This window comes from Budorcas taxicolor, chromosome 1 (assembly GCF_023091745.1).
Source record: "Budorcas taxicolor isolate Tak-1 chromosome 1, Takin1.1, whole genome shotgun sequence".
Lineage (NCBI taxonomy): Eukaryota > Metazoa > Chordata > Mammalia > Artiodactyla > Bovidae > Budorcas > Budorcas taxicolor.
In genome coordinates this window covers 210,948,898-210,968,377 of record NC_068910.1, presented here as the reverse complement: position 1 = coordinate 210,968,377, position 19,480 = coordinate 210,948,898, and the positions used below count along the sequence as shown (strand labels likewise).

The 19,480-nt window shown below is 48.4% G+C and overlaps 1 protein-coding gene across 3 annotated transcripts in view; it reads left to right on the top strand.

Moving 5' to 3' along the window:
* RUNX1 (RUNX family transcription factor 1) overlaps positions 1-19,480 on the top strand; it is a 267,232-nt gene that overhangs the window by 245,515 nt on the left and 2,237 nt on the right. For all 3 annotated transcript variants that reach the window (XM_052660383.1, XM_052660305.1, XM_052660462.1), the window contains one exon: positions 14,495-14,656. In XM_052660383.1, the coding sequence (XP_052516343.1) occupies positions 14,495-14,656 (162 nt within the window). The remainder of the gene's footprint in view (positions 1-14,494; positions 14,657-19,480) is intronic.

The window sequence follows — 19,480 nt, the reverse complement described above, 5'->3', positions numbered from 1 at the left end:
CAAGTGCCAGCCTGTCCCCTTCCCCAGGTGGCACGGCTGACCGTCAGCTTGGGAGGAGTGGTTCTGTCGGTCGTGCACACCAGCGGCTCACCCGGGGCTCGGCACACCAGTCATCCGAGACCAGGTGCCAGGCCATGATACTGTGGGCAAAGCAGCTGTCCCCAACTCTGGCATGCTGGCCACAGCGTGATGGCAGACGAACAGCCTCCAGCCACCGCTGGGTTCCCAGAAGGGATCCAGAAGGCGCCCTGTTGCTTCGCACCCCTCAGTTCCATTGTACTCAGCCCAGGGCTTGTGCTGCATTAAAACTCTCTGAGTCTGGGGGCAGTCTGGAAGTCACAGCATTCTGGTTTGTCATCGTGGTTGGACACTGGGGAGGTGCGTGCCTACACTGGGCTGGGTTTTCCTGAAGCACCGCTGGCATTTGGGGCCGGGTCATCCCCTGCTGTGGGGGGTGGGGTGGGGTGAGGGGCATCCTGTGCCCTGGGGGATGTTAAATACAACCCCCTGGTCTTCACCCATGCAATGCCAACAGCATCCCCCTTACCCGAGTGGCAACAACCAAAAACATCTCCAGATGCTGTCTGGTGTCCCCTGGAGGAGACACTGCCCCTGTTGAGACCCCTCTGGGAAACTCACAAGAGGAGTTCAGTTGTTCCACCAGGATGTTAAGGTCAGTGTCGACCACAGATGGCAGCTGCTTGGACCTCAGGAGTAAATCCACGTTGACCCTTAACTTTTGCAGGCCAGGGTCATCCCTGTTCTCTGGGGTCAACCCTGTTCTCTGGGGTCATCCTTGTTGCTGAGCAAGAACGTCTAATGGTCTGCTGTCTCAGACCTGGCTTTTAATTTTTTCTAAAAAAAAAAAAAAGTCTTCATTTTAGTCCAAGTCACTAAAAACCTGCTGCCTCTCCGAGGAAGTCTTCCTTGACCTTGAAAATCAAAGCGGTTCTCTGGAGGGAGGTTTCCCACTGCCAGGCCCACGGTATCATCTTTCTCAGGGTGACCTCATCTATCAAAGTATGAAGGTTGTATTTGAAATGCCATTTACTTTCTCTAAGTCAATACGTGAAGCTGTGGCTCTTTAGATCATCAGAGGGCTGCTTATTACCAAGAGTTTCTGTGCGTGTGGATGTGTCAGGTTTTAAATCCAGGTCTGCGCTGCAGTTTAAAAGGAATTCCGGCAGATTTCTGTTTGCCTTTCTGAATCAGAGTTTGGGGTGATGGTCCTCTGTGAGCGCAGATTGCCCCCAGATGAGTCTGACTTTATTAGTCTGCGTCCTTTGTTCAGAGCACCAGGGATGAGCTTGTGAAAACGCTGGCAGCTCTTATCTTCAAAGGCCTCCTCCCTGCCGCAGAACTCCACCTCGGCAACCTGTGCTATTCATCTGTTGCCGTCCCAATTAGTTCACATCAAGGTCAGTTCTTCAGGGTGTGCAGAAACGGCTGTAGGCTTAAGTGAGCCGGTTCCTCTCGTGCGGGTCTCGCGGCCGGTGGGGTGGGATGGGGAGACGGCAGGGCAGGGGCGCAGAGGCAGGGAGAGTCGTGGGCTCCCACAGAGGAAGCCGACAGGGATGCCCCCGGCTCACTAGCCGAAGACACCTAGATATATTCTGGCTCACGGAACTGCCACCGGGTGACCAGACAGCTCAGCTTCTTCCTTCCCACTTGCTGCCCTGCTGGAAAATGTCTTGAGTAGTGAGCAATTTTCAAAAAAACAAGAGAAGCATAAAAGGAGCCATTTCTTGGGCAGGGAGGGGGTGGTGGGGTTCTTTGTGTATGGAGAAACCTCGTGTTTTAAGATGTCTAATAAAACGTTCCTCCTCCCGAAAGATGTTTACGGACGGGGAACCAGAGCTGGTGGGTCTGGAAGGGCGTCCTGTTCCAGGATGAAAGCGGGATGCTGGGGTCAGGACGGCCGGTCCTGTGTTCGCCCCGAGGTTAGCAAACGAAAAGGTGGGAGTCTGGGAATCGCAGTGCCTCCTGCCTCCAGTGTGGAGAGGATAGGCTGCCTCCATGTGCCATCGCTGCAGGCACAGCAGGGCGGAGAGGGAGGAGGGTCAGGGGTTGCCAGTGCCCTGGAAGCGGGGAGAAATGCATCGTTCTGTCCGTCCGGAGACTCTCCCAGCGCTTAGTGGACCGGCAGTGTTGGAAGAGATGGGGCGGGCAGGAACCATACAGTGCCAGGCTGGTCCTCAGGCAGGTGTGGGGTGTCCTCCGCAAAAGGATGCTATAGGGGTTCAGACGGGGGGGTGCCCCGAGTGGTCCAACCCCCCCTAGTCCTACGGCTGGGATTCCCAGGAGCCTGGGCTGATGTGTGGGAAAGGGAAAGGTTTGAGTGTGTGGGATCACTGGGACTGGCTGGCGGGGACAGGAGGGGAGGATGGGAGAATGCTGGGCTCGGGGCCCGCTGCCTTGGCCGGTGAGCGTACATGGGAGGGTGAGGCCCCCCACTGCTCGGGGCTTCCCCGCACTTCCCTTATCTTCTGTGGGGACATTTTTCTGGCTGGGAGCTTGGAATGGAAGCTCTTAAAGAGCCATTGCCGTGAGCCCAAGTCCTAGCCCCCCTAAAGGGAAGAACCTCGCATCCTTAATGGGCATCCCCTGCTTTCTGGATTCTGTGCAGTGATGGGTACCCTCAGTGGCGTGGCCTGGGGGTAGGCTGGTGCTCCAGGGGGAGGCGGCCCATGTTAAGTGAGACCCTGACTTCCCGGCGGAGAGGCTGGGAGCATTTTTCACCTGGGACCTCGGGGCCAAGGCCGAGGCAGGTTTCATCCCCCTCCTCCCTCTGGTGGGACCACGCGGGTCCTCTCTGGACGCGGAATCTTCCTCTGAATGGACAGGGAGTGAAAAATTCAGTTCAGTCGCTCAGTCGTGTCCAACTCTTTGCAACCCCATGGACTGCAGCGTGCCAGGCCTCCCTGTCCATCACCAACTCCCGGAGCTTGCTCAAACTCACATCCATTGAGTCGGTGATGCCATCCAACCATCTCATCCTCTGTTGTCCCCTTCTCCTCCTGCCTTCAATCTTTCCCAGCATCAGGGTCTTTTCCGATGAGTCAGTTCTTTGCATCAGGTGGCCAAAGTACTGGAGTTTCAGCTTGCTTACTGGGAGCCAGATACTGCATGAGCAACGATGAGGTTGGAATCCCATCTCCTCTTTCCAGAATGCCCACCCGCCACAGGTGGGGGGAATCTTGGTCTCCCGTGGCTTAAGTTGCGTGCCTCAGCACACAGGGAGCGAGGAGCGAGCCAGGGGCTCAGCCTTCATCTCTCAGAACCTCCCTCCAAGCCCTGCCCTTGTTGCAGGCCCTTTCTCCCCAAGGGGCAGCTTGCGGACAGGGTCCCAACCCCGAAAATGTCTGGAGCCACTCGGACCAAAGGCAAGTTCAGCGTCTTCCATGCTGTGGTTTGCCCTTCTCTAGATGGTCTTCATTGTGCTCTTTTTTTTTTTTTTCCCATTCATGTGAGTTCTGGTTCTATTGGGATGCTGTGCTACTGGTTCAAGTCAGAGTGTCTGGTGTCAAATTCATTCGGGATGCACCAGGGGCCACGTCACCTGAGAGCACAAGATGCAGAGGGATGCCTGAACAGGCTTCGAGCCACTCTCAGAATGCGTGCCTGCCACTCTCAGACAGCCCAGAGCAGGCGTGTGTTTGGCAAGATGGATTTTTATTGTGACTTTACAACAAATGGGCTTCCCTGGTGGCTCAGCTGGTAAGGAACCAGCCCGCCATGCGGGAGACCTGGGTTTGATCCCTGGGTTTGGGAAGATCCCCTGGAGAAGAGAAAGGCTACCCACTCCAGTATTCTGGCCTGGAGAATTCCATGGGCTGTATAGTCCATGGGGTTGCAAAGAGTCAGACACAACTGAGCAGCTTTCACTTACAACAAATACATAAATCTCATGATAATAGTAAAATTCGTCAAAAGGGTCTAACTTTTTACAAAGCTGCAGGAGTGCTAAAAGTGAAAAGTTCACCACGGAGCAGGATGCGGGTGGGACCTTAGAGGCAGCCAGCCTGCAAAGTGGCCTCCTGAGGACCTGCTGTGCACCATGTCTCCTGCGCCTTAAGCGCGTCCTCCAGTACCAAAAATTCACGGTCACCTTCTGGACCCCAGGTCCCATGGACAACATCACTTTTTTTTTCTTGCCTGCTGCCACCTTGAGGCATTTCAAGGACCCTGGATCTGCCCAGGGGACGCCTGTTACTGTATCTACTTGATGGGAGAGGCCCTGCTGCCTCCCTGAAAGTCCTGTAGGTCCCCTCTCCCCACCCTCATCCACAAGGGACTGCAGCTTGGTTCTGACAGCCTCACGCCCTGGGCCACGGGACGAAAGACTGTCAAACCTGCACAGTCCTCTTTATAGCATGTGCTGCCCTCAGTAGAATGATCCTTCATCAAATTCCATTTCTTTAGTGGTCCTGGGGGTTCCCTAGGGGCCCAGTGGTGAAGAATTCACCTGCAGTGCAGAAGACATGGGTTCGATCCCTGGGTCTGGCAAGTCCCCTGGAGGAGGGCATGGGAACCCACTCCAGTATTCTTGCCTGGAGAATCCCATGGACAGAGGAGCCTGGCGGGCTACAGTCCATGGGGTTGCAAAGAGTTGGACACAACTGAGTGACTAAACAGTCCTGGGGGGTGCTGTGCGTCTCCTGCACATGGCTTCCCACATGTTAGGTGTCAGGAATTTGGCTCCTATGAGGAAGGGTCCTCATTTACCCACGGGGGGGGGGGGGGGGGGGGCGGGGGGTGGGGAGGGCAGACACTCAGCCCCAAGCTAGAAGCTGCTTGAGATCTCCCAGCCTCCCCCCTGGCTCATCCCTTTCAGGACCAGTGAAGGGGGCGAAGTTGCTGGAGATGAGTGGTTGGGAGCGGAGAGATACCTTTACCCTCCACGTTCTGAGATTTTTTTTTGTTGGAAGAGACAAGACATGGAGGAGTGGACAGAAATTAGCAGGGCGGTTGTGGAGTGATTTGAATGTGCCTGTGATGGCCTGGCCCTACCGGAATTTACCAGCCCATCTGCACAATCAGTTCAGGCCTGGAAAGTGTGGGGGGGAGGAGTCGGGGGTGGGGGGGAGCGCCGCAGAGGTTCAGAAAGTGAGGGTGCAGAAAAATCTTTGGTGAGAAAAGTCTGGTGAGATGTCTGCAACGGATGCTTGTCTGGCAGTGTCCAGGGAAATAATTTGTCTGCCAGGCAGGGGCACATGGCTGACGGCAGAAGGTGCCTTCCTTTCCCTTGGGACCAAGGTCCCTCCAGCTGTGTGACCTGAACTACCGTCCCTCCGATGCAGGGGACAGTGCAGGCAGAGAATCGGGTGTTATCCAGACCCTTGTCTCTTCTAGAGGCCAGTGGCTTATCCCCTGAGCCCTGCCTCAGAGACGACGGTGCCTGTGTCCAGAGCCTTTTTCCAGACATGGCTCAGACTCTGATCTGGCCGAGGGAGCGGCCTCATGGCAAAGGCTTGGACAGCTTCCCCTGGGAACTGTCTGGCAGGTCTAATGAGGAATGGCTCTTTGCGTTTATAGAGCGCCTTTCATCTGCGGCGCTCAAAGCTGCTCCACAAACAGTAATTAACTCTCAACACCTGTGAGGCAGGTGAGTCTGGTCAGCCCCATTTGCAGAGATGAGGAAAACAAGAGGTCTGAGAGGCTGTGCTGAGCCACAGCAGGAGCTGGGGGTGGCTCTGGGTAAGGACCAGCATGCTAGACTCCCAGCGCCCTGACCACAACGTCAGGAAGCCTCTCCCTGGTGGGGAGACACCCCCCCTCCTGAGTCTGGGATCCGAAGGCAACGAGGGAGTAGGGATGAGACCACAACATGGCTCCCTTCTGCCCACCAGTAGGCAGCCTGCCACCTCCTGGGCCTGCCAGTCAGCTACGAGGATGGGTCCTGGCCTTTAAAATGCAGCATCCTCAGGCGGGTCTCTGCCCCCGCTTGGGGCCACATGTGTCCCTTCCAAGTGATTGCTGGAACCAAGGATGCTACGAGCTGTACATGACTAACCAAGGAGTCTGTGGCCAGAGGGGGCAAATAAATGGTGGGCAGATCCTTGGAGCTGTTCCGTAGCTTCTTATTCCAGCACCCAGAGCTGGTGGGGACCGATTCATGTTACCAGGGCCTTTCACTGATAGCAGCGCCAGGCCGATCGGTGTCTCCGCCTGGGCGCACGTGTAGGGGCCGCTATGCCTGCCTGCTGTGCCACCTGCACTGTAGAGACCAGATGAAACAGGGCTTCAGATGGATGGCTGGACATTTCAGGAAATGCCTCTTTCGTAGCAGAGCCTGACCTGGCTCTGAGGGTGGCACTGGAGCCTCTGGGAGTGCCCCCTTTTGTTCCCAGGAGAGCCTGCATCTACCATCCAAGGGTCCCAGACAGGGAGAATGCCAGTGAGCCATCACCGGGGCTCGCCCTGACACATCGCCCTGGAAACTGACTCACATCTCTGAGTCCTGAGTCACATCCTGTTGTGTGTGCTGAGGCACCCAGAAGGGCATTACACCAGCTGCCCGTGGCTGAGGTGAACTTGGAGGGCACCCTGGGAACTGCCCTTCTGCCTCCCAAGCTGAAAAGGGGGTGCGGCGGTGGTGGGGAGATCCTCTAGGGAAAAACCCGGCGCCGCCCTGAGGGTTTATATGTTCACCACGTTGGCTTGGCTCTTTTAAAAATAGACACTGGGGCCCTGGCATGTACACAACTGTCTGGTCTTTGTTTTTAAGTGGCTCTGAAAGGTGACTGAAAGATCACGTCTTTAAAGAGGCCAGCAAGATAGCCAAGGAAAGGGCCTTCTAACTCTAACCAGCAACAGGGCCTCAATCAACTTTCTCCTGGCCCATTGGAAAGCCAGGTTTTGAGGGTGCCCATAGACAGACTGAGTGTTCAGAGACCCAGGAGGCATCTCTGGCCATCCTCTCCTGTGGCCCTCCAGGAACATGAGGACAAAGTAGGACTTTTTTTTTTTCCTTCTTCTTCTTCACAGAGAATAAGAGTTTTATTTTTAATTGGAGTATAGCTGCTTTACAGTGCTGTCAGTTTCTACTGTTGAGTAAAGTGAATCAGCTATACTTAAATCCCCCACTCCCCTTCCCATCTGACTGCAAGGACATCAAAGCAGTCTATCCTAAAGGAAATCCGTCCTGAATATTCATTGGAAGGACTGATGCTGAAGCTGAAGCTCCAATACTTTGACCACCTGATGGGAAGAGCTGACTCATTGGAAGAGACCCTGATGCTGGGAAAAATCAAAGGCAGGGGGAGAAGGGGATGACAGAGGATGAGATGGTTGGATGGCATCACTGACTCGATGGACATGAGTTTGAGTAAACTCTGGGAGCTGGTGATGGACAGGGAGGCCTGGCGTGCTGTAGTCCATGGGGTCGCAGAGTCGGACACGACTGAGCGACTGAACGGAACTAAACTTCCCCCTTTAGGTCACACAGGGCACAGATTACAGTTCCCTACCGTAGGTTCCCATCAGCTATTTTATACACAGTGTCAATAGTGTCTATATACACAGTATATATATGCCAACCCCAATCTCCCAGTTCATCCCAGCCAGCCCCCTGTCCCCCTTTGGTGTCCATACAGTTGTTCTCTACATCTCTGTCTCTCTTTCTGGTTTGCAAGTAAGATCATCTATACCATTTTTCTAGATTCCACATATATACGTTGCCGCTGCTGCTGCTGCTAAGTCGCTTCAGTCGTGTCCGACTCTGTGCGACCTCATACATGGCAGCCCACCAGGCTCTCCCGTCCCTGGGATTCTCAAGGCAAGAACACTGGAGTGGGTTGCCACTTCCTTCTCCAATGCATGAAAGTGAAAAGGGAAAGTGAAGTCGCTCAGTCATGTCCGACTCTTCGCGACCCCATGGACTGCAGCCCCCCAGGCTCCTCCATCCATGGGATTTTCCTGGCAAGAGTACTGGAGTGGGGTGCCATGGCCATCTCCAACATATATGCGTTAACATCTGATATTTGTTTTTCTCTTTCTAACACATGCACTTCGCTGTGTATGACAGCCTCCAGGTTTAAACTCTTCAAAAATCTTCTCTAGTTTCCTAAGGTGGAAGCTTATTGGTTCTGAATCATTCTTCTTTTCTAATAAATGCATTAAAATGCAATAAATTTCCCTCTAAGCACTGCTTTCGCTGCATCACAAATTGTGATGTTGGATTTTCATTTAGTTCAAAATATTTCTCTTGAGACTTATTTGACCCGTGGGTTATTTAGAAGTGTGTTGTTGAAACTCCAAGTATTTGGGGGATTTTCTAGCTGTCTTCCTGTCACTGACATTTTAGTTTAAATCTTTGTGGCCTGAGAGTGGACCCTCTATGATTTCCATTCTTTTCTATTTGTTTAAGGTGTGTTTTATGGTATATCTTGTGGGGCACGTTCCCTGTGAGCGTGAAAAGAATGTGTATTCTGCTACTGTCAGATGGAGTTTTCAAAAGATGTTGATCGATAGCACTCTGCATCAACTGTACCCCAACTTTCTGCCTGCTTGATCTATCAGTTACTGAAAGAGGGCTGTGAGGATTTCGGCTGTAACTGTGTCTTTTTCTCTTTCTTGCTGTAGTCTTATCAGTTTGAATCTCATGTCTTTGGACATTCTGTTGTTAGGCACACACATACTAAGGATTCTTATGTTTTCTTAGACATAACATTTTTTCATCATGTAACTCCCCTTTATTTTATGGAATTATAGTTGATTTACAACGTTGTGTTAATTTCTGCTGTAGAGAAAAGTGATTCAGTATATAACTTTTTCATGCAATTCTCCTCTTTATCTCTTGAAATTTTCCTTCTTCTGAGGTCAATTTTATAAAAAATGAATACAGATGCTCTGGCTTTGATTAGTAGTAGCCCAGTCTTTTCCCTATCCCTTTACTTTCAGTCTGAGGCTTTATATTTAGTTTCCTTATAGACAACACATAGTTTTGTTTTTAATCTGCTCTGACAATCTCCTTCAGTTGACACATGCATTAGACCGTTCATATTTAAAGGGCTCACTGGTATCATTTGGTATCATTGAATTAACATGGACCATGTTTGTAATTGTTTTATATTTGTTGCACCTGTTCTTTTTTTTTTTTTTTTTTTGGCCTCTTTTTAGGCCTTCTCTGGCTTTAACTGAGCATTTTATATGATTCCATTCCATTTTATCTCTGCTTTTGGTGTATCAGTTACACTTTAAAAATGTTTTTAGTGATTGTCCTGGAGTCTGAAAAATACATGTGTAGTGAATGTAAGTCACCATCAAATAACACAAGACCACTTCTTCCTTCCCACTTCTGTAATTCATGTCACTTACCCGCATCTTACAACCACCTGACACGTTACTATTATCACTTTAAACAGCTATCCTTAGATCAGTTAAGAATACGAAAAGTGAGACTTCATCTTCATTTATTCTTCCATTCTTTATGTAGATCCAAGTTTCTGATATTATTTTCCTTTTCCCTGAAGAGTTTTTTTTTTTTTTTAACATTATCTGCAAGGCAGTTCTGCTAGATAAATTAGCTCAGTTTTTGTTTGTCAGAGGATGGCTTTATTTCTCCTTCATTTTTGAAGGAAATTTTGTTGAATATAGAATTCTAGGTTGGTAGCTTTTTTCTTTCAACATTTTATTTACAACACACTATTTTTGCTTGCATCATTTCTGGAGCAAAGTCTGAAGTAATTCTTACCAATGTTCAACCCTGGGTAAGGTGCTCCCACCCACATTTCCTTTTTGGTTTCTTTCAAGATTTTCTCTTTGTCTTTTTTTTTTTTTTTTTTTTTTTGTAGTTTCAATATATGCCTAGATGTAAATTACTTGGTATTTATTTTGCTTAATTGGTGTTCTCTGTGTTACCTGGATCTGTGGTTTGGTGGGTGTCATTAATTCTGGCAGGTTCACAAATATCCCTTCCACTCTGCTTTCTTCTCATTTTCCTTCTGATATTTCTATTACACATATATTGCACATATTTGAAAATTTTCCCAAAGTTTGTGGATATTCTGATTTTTGCTTCTGTTTTTCTTTTTTATCTTTACCTTATAGTTTGGTAAATAGGGCTTCCCTTGTGGCTTAGTTGGTAAAGAATCCACCTGCAATGCGGGAGAACTGGGTTCAATCCCTGGGTTGGGAAGATCCCCTGGAGAAGGGAAAGGCTACCCACTCCAGTGTCCTGGCTTAGGGGTTGCAAAGAGTCGGACAGGACTGAGCGACTTTCACACTTTCACTTTCCTGATAGTTTGAGAAGTTTCTATTGACATATTTTCAATTTCATTGAAATTCTTTTCTCACTCATGTCCAGGCTGTCGAAGAGCCCATCAAAGGTATTTCTCATTTCTGTTACAGTGTTTTTCATTTCTGGAACTTCCTTTTGCATCTTAGAATTTCTTCCTTGCTTACCTTAGCCATCTGTTTTTGCATGCTGTCTTCTTCAATGAAACTGAAAATATGTCAATAGAAACAGTGGCCGTAATCAAGCAAAAATGTTCACTGGCGACATGAATGAATGAGGAAGTGAGGAATGTCATGAACCTAAGAGTGAATGAATGAAGTAACTCAGCATGATGATTAATACAATAAGAAAGAGACTCTCTAGGCATCATACAGGTCTGGGACCTTCACTAATATCAGACTCTAAGTTCCAATGGGGCAGTTACATAACTGGTCTTACTCACAAATTAACACGTGTATTAATAGTAAGTTTCAAAAAACTTGTTCATTTTGGTGGATTGACCTATCAAAGGCATTCCCTTTGAGAACAAGCAGCACCTCTCTGAAGATTGGCAGACAGTGGTTCTCTTCCTCAGCCTATGACTTTCTTTTCTCTATAACCATCTTACCCCCATCCCACTTCCCCTTCCTGGAATACACATATTTATTATTACAAGCACTGTTCTTCACCTCACATGCCCACCTTATTCTTCCCTAACTCTGATTTACACACAAGCAGACAGCATGCTAAGTCATTTCAGTCATGTCCAACTCTTTGCGACCCTATGGACTGTGGCCCACCAGCCTCCTGTCCATGGGATTCTCCAGGCAGAATTCTACAGTGGGTTGCCATGCCCTCCTCCAGGGGATCTTCCCCAGCCAGGAATCAAACCTGCGTCTCTTGTGTCTCCTGCATTGGCAGGTGGGTTCTTTACCATTGGCAGTACCTAGGAAGCTCCAGGGAGGTACTGTTTGGGGCCTGTTTGAATTAAGATCCTGCACTGTCACCATTGGAAGGGGCTTAGCGATCATCTCCTTTCAGAGATGAGAATAAGAAAGTGTAAGCATGTGATCCAGGGCCATCACACAGACAGGCTAGAGGCCACTTCTCCTGCCTCCAGCCCAGTGCTCAGGTGCCCAGAGCACTGTCATTTCCATACTTGTCTTCGTGTATTCATGTTGGCCCCATCACGGCAAGAATGTTAACTCAATGGTAAACTCACCATAAACCATATTATTGGCCTTTCATTTTGTTTTCATTCCTAGTCCATGTAACATTTAGAAGAAAACACGTAAAACTCCCGACATGAGAAGCTCGCCATCACCACCTTCTGGCCCACCACTGCCAATGAAGTCGAACACAGTTCACTGTGGTCGCAGATATGAAAACTGATCAGGGGCTTCTGGTACTGCCCATCCATTCCCCACTCCCACCCCACTCCCAGCACTGAAAGGCTGAGTTGTGGTGTGAACTCAGAAGATGTTGAATTTGAAACCCTGTGTTAAAAAAAAAAAAATCACAGAACCTGGACTTTAATCATAAAGATTATTTTACCAAAGCATATTTTTAAAAGGCTGTGAAACATTATGCAACGTTTGCATGGTTTAATTATGAGTTTAGAAAAGCCTAGCACAACTTTTTCACTACAGTAAAACATGACAGAGCATGAATCATGGCATAATACTTTATGCTTACTGTGGTTTTAGACGTGGGGTTAGGGGTGCTGGGCTGTCTACACAACAGGGCATGAATTACTGTACCGCAATTCACACCCAGAGGGCTTTATGACAATTATAAAACCTCTTTTGTTTGCTTTTTAAATGATTAAAATATTTGAGTACCATATATATTCACTTAGTAAATACGTATATATCCAGGACATACACATGGCTTAATAGAAAATATCTGAGGGTATAATTTTTATTTTCACTTGAAGCAAAATCCTTGTAGCAATATGGGAATATCAAACAATCTGCTGTTGCTATTTGTTTTCAATTACTGCAAGCACTGTTTGCTCTAAGATTATGCAGGATCTTCGACTGTGGTTGAGCACTTATTTTCCACTGAGCCTGGAGTGGACCAGTACTTTATTCCTTGCCATCCCCTCCCCTCCGATTCTCTCAAATTCAAATGGAAATAAAGACCTTTCTTTAACATTAGGTTTCAAAGATTCTAAATTATTTCCCCAGGTGTTTCAACGTTCAAAATTAAAAGGTCAGGATTTTTTTTTTTTTAATTTTAATCGGAGGATCATCGCCTTACAGCGTTGTATTGGTTTCTGCCATAAGACAACGTGGATCAGTCCCCCTCCGCCCCATCACACTCCACTCGGTTGTTACAGAGCACTCGGCTCAGCTCCTTGTGTTGCACACCAACTTCACACTGGCTGTGTGTTTTACACGTGGTGATGGACACGTTTCAACGCTACTTTCTCAGTCCATCCCACCCTCTCCTTCCCCCACTGTGTCCACAGATCCATTCTCTGTGTCCACAGATCCGTTCTCTGTGTCTCTATTCCTACCCTACAAATAGGGTTCATCACTGCCATTTTTCTGGATCCCATATATACGCGTTATTAATACAACGCCTCTGACTTTCTTCACTCTGTGTAACAGGCTCTAGCTTCATCCACCTCACAAGAACTGATCAGATTCATTCTAGGCCAGTGACGTCAAAGAAAAGAAAGAAGTCGATCAGTATGAGAGGAACCAGGGCAAGGACTGTCAGGAGAAGAGTAAGGATAAGAAGGTAGACTCGAGTCCCCCAGTGCCTCATTCTGTCCTCCACTGTGACGGTTTCAAAGGCATTAAAGACGAGGGAAAAGTTAACCGCTGCAAGTGAAAAGCCCCAGCATTCTGCCCCCTCAGCAAGTGAGGGAGCAGAAGCAGACACTGTTTAATGAGGAGTAATCATTTCTTTATGTGACGACGCACACAGAGTTTAGCAGCTGGCCTTTCCCTCAGGAACTTTGCTCTTTCTGTATTTACTCCCAGCACCCTGAATGCGCGGCTGTGAAGACCCCTGGGAGGCAGTGTTGTTTGCTGTCACCTTTGTCCACCAAGAAGGTGCGACACAAAGAGAAAACTAATGTTTGATCCTAAGACAGAAATGTAAAGCTCTCCCATGGTGGGACAGTGGTCAGTTTTTTAATTTTCTTACACAGTTGATCTAAGAATAGAAAGGATTTTTTTTTTCTTCCTCCTTTTCATCTGCAAACAGTATGATGCTTTTGAAAACCAAGATGTCTATGACTTCTGGAGTCAAATTTACAAAATCCTTTTTACCTAAACCTTCTGAAGTCAGATTTTTGTCTCTTCTCTATCCCAGGAAGGCCTCTTTTAATGGCAGTCTATAAAATACTTGCTCAACCTTCTGCTCTTTAAAAGTTGCAAACTTGAGGTCTTAACAACAACAACAAAAAATACAAGACATCTCTGTTAGTCTGGGATGACAGAACCAGCTCTGCACTGCCGGGTTTGTGAAGCAGTGATCAGGCCTTGCTGCCAGTTTCTCAGCCAGACTTTCTTATCAATTATCCCTGGGACAGAGATCACCTGTACAGAAAACATTAAACAGCCATGGAATAGTCTTGTCCAAGGTGCCAAAAAAAGACCCAAATCCTTGCATTCTTTTCTGCTTACTGAGTATAGAGACGGGTGACGACCTGATGATGACTGTAATTATTGGTAAACCTGGGCAGTCAGTGTGTACAGCAGGTCAACAGTTTGAATATTAACACTTCCACCTGGAAAGCGTAACCAGCTCCTCTCATCGTTGTGTGTGTGTGCTCAGTTACTCAGTCGTGTTCGACTCTTCATGACCCTGTGGACTGTAGCCCGCCAGGCTGCTCTGTCTGTGGGATTCTCCAGGCAAGAATACTGGAGTGGGTTGCCATGCCCTCCTCCAGAGGATCTTCCTGACCCAGAGATGGAACCCACGTCTCCTGCATCTCCAGCACTGGCAGGCAGATTCTTTACTACTGAGCCACCTGGGCTGGTGAGGTTACATAAAACCTTTGAAGGAATAATTAGCAGAAGAAAATCTTCAAGAGTTAAACATAAATTATGTATCAGTATCACTTTGGGGGGGGGGGGGCAGTATCATCACAAAAGCAATTACTTGGGACTTAAGGAAGCTTACTAAACACTGGTAAGTAGGCCACAAACATGTCTAAGAGTTCAACAAAGATAGCTGTTTGTTTTTTTTTTTTACTAAATGCGTTCGTTTTTCAAATCCTGCCCCCTTCCATGCATCACTGACCTCCCCGATTCTCTGCAGATACGAGGCAGATCCAGCCGTCCCCACCGTGGTCCTACGATCAGTCCTACCAGTACCTAGGATCCATCGCCTCTCCCTCTGTCCACCCAGCCACACCCATCTCGCCTGGGCGGGCCAGCGGCATGACAACCCTCTCAGCCGAGCTTTCCAGTCGACTTTCAAGTAAGATGCTTAAAATATACTCTTTGAAGTCTGGCTGCTGTGGAAGTTTCTGGAGGCCAGACAAGATGCATGAAGGCAGGGGAGGGGGCAGTCATTTTTAACTGGACACAATGCAATTAAAGACAACGCTGTCTGTCTCTTAAGTCTCACACCCATGCACTCATTTTCCTTGACATTCAGAGGCAGAGATTATGGATATGGAGGTAGAAGCAGCTTGGAAAAAGTAGATTCCTTGGGCCTTTTGGGGTGCTCACCTTTATTTGGCAAGCAAGGGTGGGAGCTGAATGATCAGTAATAGAAAAGGCCGAAGTAATCAGCTTCTGGAGTTCAGATGGGATGCTCCATGTCGCGGTGGCGAGCTCGCACGGGTCACGTGAATGGCGTGCTGGGGCACATGTGCAAAGGGATGCAGACCTACCCCAGTGGGACACTTCCAACTAAGAGCTGCTCACACCAGGCCAGAGGAACAGCCTGGAGAGCTCAGGTGTCCTGGCTGGCATAATTGTTGTTAATACGAGCTCATTAAATATTAGTCATTTAACCTATGGGACCTTTGGGCTTGGCACTCACCTTTGCTCGTGGGCAGGGAAACTGGAGTTACAGAGAAAAATTCCTTTGTTGAAAGCAAAAAGAAGCAACTCCCTGTTTGGGGCTTTGAAATTGGAGCTGGACCAAACTGTGAAAACACTTCAGAGAACTTCAGCTTTAGGAGGCCTGCGAACACACTCCTTGTGTGTTGGGGGGAGGGCGGCGGTTCTTGCTTTTCAATTCCTGGGATCAGATTATATCAGATTAAGGGGGCGGGCAAAGGGGCAAAGGCGTCACATCTGTCATTTTCAAGTACTGTGGGATGTTGTGTTCTGCGGACAACTGTGATTACCTGAAGTTTCCACCAAATGCTTTAGCTTCTTCTCAGAGCTTCACAGAATACCTCTCCAGGTCTCAACAGCAGCACTGCTGACCCTTGGGGCCGGATAATTCTTCTCCGTTGTGGGGGGCAGTGCTGTGCGACATCGGGCCTTCATCAGTGTCTCTGGCCTCCAGATGCCAGCAGTACCCCCCGCCCCAGTCATGACAACCAAAACTGACCAGATGCTGCCAGATGTCCCGAGGGCCGACACCGTCCCCCGGTTGAGAACTGTCTTCACTTGTTCTTGGGCGTGATAGTGAAATAGGGAAGCCAACTTACTTGCCCAGTTTCCACATTATTTTTGGCCACTGGTGCCAAGAATTTCATGGCACCTGCTGGGCCCAGGAGTTAAGGGACTGGGGTAGGAATCATGAAGTCCACTCAGCTTGTTACTACAGCAGCTCTGTTCCTTTGGGGCTGTCGGTCTTTTATTGTTTCTTTTTCTTGGAGGCACTATTCTGCCTGCTGGCTATGGCCTACATGTGAAGCAATGACTCTTTTCCTTGGAAGTGTCCCTGCTGCAGGTCCTGTCCCTTGGAACGTATATCACAAGTCTTCTGACTTGGTCAGCACCCAGGATCTCCAGCACCTTATCCCTTGGGGCCAGCTGCTCTGCTGACCAGTTCAGAGGGGAGGGTGACTTCTTTTTTTTTTTAATAGGAATGAGTTAACATGTGCCCTCCCCTGTCCCGTCTCACAGTTATACTTCTGAATAGCCTGGACTTCAATTAGCCAGGGAGTCATGGAAGGGCATTTTTACAGCCCCAGGGTGTGAAGGAGATAAAAGCCAGGTCCCATTTCGGCACTCAAGCCTAACCCTGCTGCTGTCTTGGAGGGTGGACCCAGGAGAATTCCAGGGGCGCTTTCACCAGTGGCAGCAGAGAACAGCATGGGAGGCTGCTCTTCAAGTTGGCAGATCTCCCTTTGAGAAATGGAGCCCGGAGTCCAGGCCTGAAGAGTGTCATCTCCCGCCTGGAGGCAGGAAGAGGTTGGGATACTTAGAAGAGGCTGCTTTTGCTTTTTTTAAAATGCCTAATCAAGTGAAGTTTTATTTTTTTTCTTTTTCTGTTTATTCTTACTTTTGTCACTTCATTTTTTTAATTGAAGGGTAATTGCTTTACCAAACTTTGTGGGTTTTCTATCATACATCAAGAATCAGTCATAGGTCTACCCATCAATGCTTTGAGAGCCTGTCATAGTTCGCAGCCCACTTTCCTTGAACCCTGCCCCCAGCTAGCTTGGAGCGCCCCAGCCTCACCTGAGCTTCCTTCTGCAGGAGGGACCTGCACTCTGTATCTTTCTTTGCTTTGCAGACAGACTCCACAACTTGTCTGCAAAGAGTTGTCATCTGGAGGTTTTTTTCTTTTCTTTTTAAATAATGTTTAGCTGCCAACCTGGGCGACAGACAGCAAGCATTAATCTGAGTCATGCGAAAGATCCTTTTAAGGCAGCCATTATCTGCTCAGGCTGTTTAATCCTTTGGGGGCAGTGGGAGGGGCCCGGCATAGGGCGGCTTTCATCCACGTCAAGCTGCAGAAGGAAGACTTTTAGCTGTCATGGCAAATATTTAGCCCCATCGATGGGGCAACATTTCCAACTAAAATACCTATACCGCCTAATCCCCAGATATCCTTCTCTTTTAAAAGCTCCCTGTGATAGTCAGGGGCCCCCACTTCTGCCCACACTGCTCTTGAATAAGGGAGCACCAGGCCAGCTGAAAGGACAAATGAGTTAAGGCCGGGGGCACAGTGAACTGTCCATGACTGGTGGGGCTTGCTTGGGTAGGGGGTGTCAGGCTGGACATAAAAATGAGAACAAGTATTTGAATAGGTCATTTGAATGTGAGCCTAACTCATGGGCCGAAGTTTCATCATCACAATGTGTGTTGTAAAGGATAAACTGGCAAGTTGGATGGTCTTTCATAGTGTGACACTGGTACTCTGTGGGCAGAAGAATCGCAAGCAGCATCTAAGATCTTTCAGACATTCTGCCCACAAGTGAAAGAACTGTTTTCCCCTGACAGCTGAGACCGTAACATCATTCCATTACTTATGTCCGTGACAAATCACGGGCTCACTCGGGATTCCGGTAACTTGCAGCCATCACCAGGTTACCACATAGTAGTTGGAACAGACTGGCAGAGCATGTCCAGACACCGTCGTGAAACAGGGTGACCTTTCATTCATTTTCCAGTGGATTCACCTTTTTGTCTCAGGGCAAATGAAGCAAGAGGAATCATGGGTGGAGTCATTTATTTGTGTCCGGAGTATTGCATCATATGACAACAAATTGATTGTGTTTGCCTAATGCTTCTCCCTGACTATAGAAATCTAACTGGAAAAATGGAGTAAAGCTTCCTGTTAACTCTCAAGCATGTCACGGCTCTCTGTGCGAACACAAACAAGTGACACAGGGCTTGCTCACAGATGGCCCCAGCGGGCAGGGACAAACCCTGTGGAATGGGGTGCGGCCTGGCTTCAGGACGAGCGAGAGAGTGTCCGTGGAAGGGCGGCCCTAGAGCCGCTGTCAGTTTACAGCTTTGTCCCTGCCCACATGTCTGACTCGCTTTGAAAAGATTAACAGGACTGTTTGTTTGAAAGTCAGACTCCTGGTTTCCTCATTAGTGGAGAGATTTGCTGCAGACTTTGGTTGTTTCTATAAACTTTAATTACCTCTCTGATGAGGAGTACATCCCCTTATCACAGGCACCCCAAAGTTAGAGAGTGCATTAAGAGGAAGGTGGGAGGGGGAAGAGAGAGAGAACGAGAACACTAGCTCTCCCTGCTGGAATAATAGGCTTGAAATATGAGGAAGTTGATCAACAGCCGAAGCTGTCCAAAAACAGATTAATCCACCCCGGTAGCTTTCCTTTCAGAGCAAGCTTTTGGCTCTGTCAGGTTTCTCTGTGGGCCTAAACACAAAAGGACCCAGGCCACATGCCATCTTGAGCCTGGAGTTATTTTGTATGTTGATTTGAGAACTTACAAATTTTAAACATTCAGTTCTTGCTTCTCCTCTGCTTTGTTGCTGCCTTTTGGGTTTGCTGACATAAAGACTACAGTCCTGGCCTGGTCATTTAATGAATAATTCTGAGGAACAGAAACTCCCCGAGGACACCATCCTACCTCGACAGTAGGAATGTTGTCCCATCGGAAGAGCACTTTTGCCCCCCCTCCCCCCCCCAGCCTCACCCCTACCCCCAGGGCATTTGGAAGGTCAGGACCTTGTTGGTTGTCCCAGTGGGGGGAGTGAGGGCACTACAGACATCTGGTGGGCACAGGCCAAGGATACTGCCAAACATGCTACCACGCACAGAACAGGCCTGCACAGGACAGGCCCACATCACCCCATAGAGCTGGCCCCCAATGTCAACAGTGCCACTGCTGGGAAACTGATCTATAGGATACAGGAAACCTGTCCTGGCACCCAAACCACCACCCCCCGCCCCCAAAAAAAGTTCCCAAGGGCAGCCTGTGATTAAGAGAAAGGCAGAAGGATGCAATGAAAGACTGCCAAAGCCTGTCTGTGAAAGGGTAAATGCATAATCCTAACAAAATGAGTTTTATAGACCAAGCTTTGCCATTGCTGGTAAAACTTCAACATGTATTAAAATGGAGTAGGTAAGTCAAGGCCCTGTGGCCATTCCTGTTAACAATCAAGTGATGCATATTAGAGAAAAGCATGTGAAATCGAGGCTGTACTGTTTCTAAAAATGTAGAACTAGTCTGAAGGTAGATGTGGAAGAGAAAGAGATTGGTGGTTCATGGACATCCACTCCAGCCACTACTATGGCATGCATTAGCTTCAATAATAGGAAACTGCCTATTTTTAACTATTGCAGGCCTATAGAAATGGCAAATTTCTAGGATTCAACCTAAATATTATGTATAACATATTAAAATGTTATTACATGA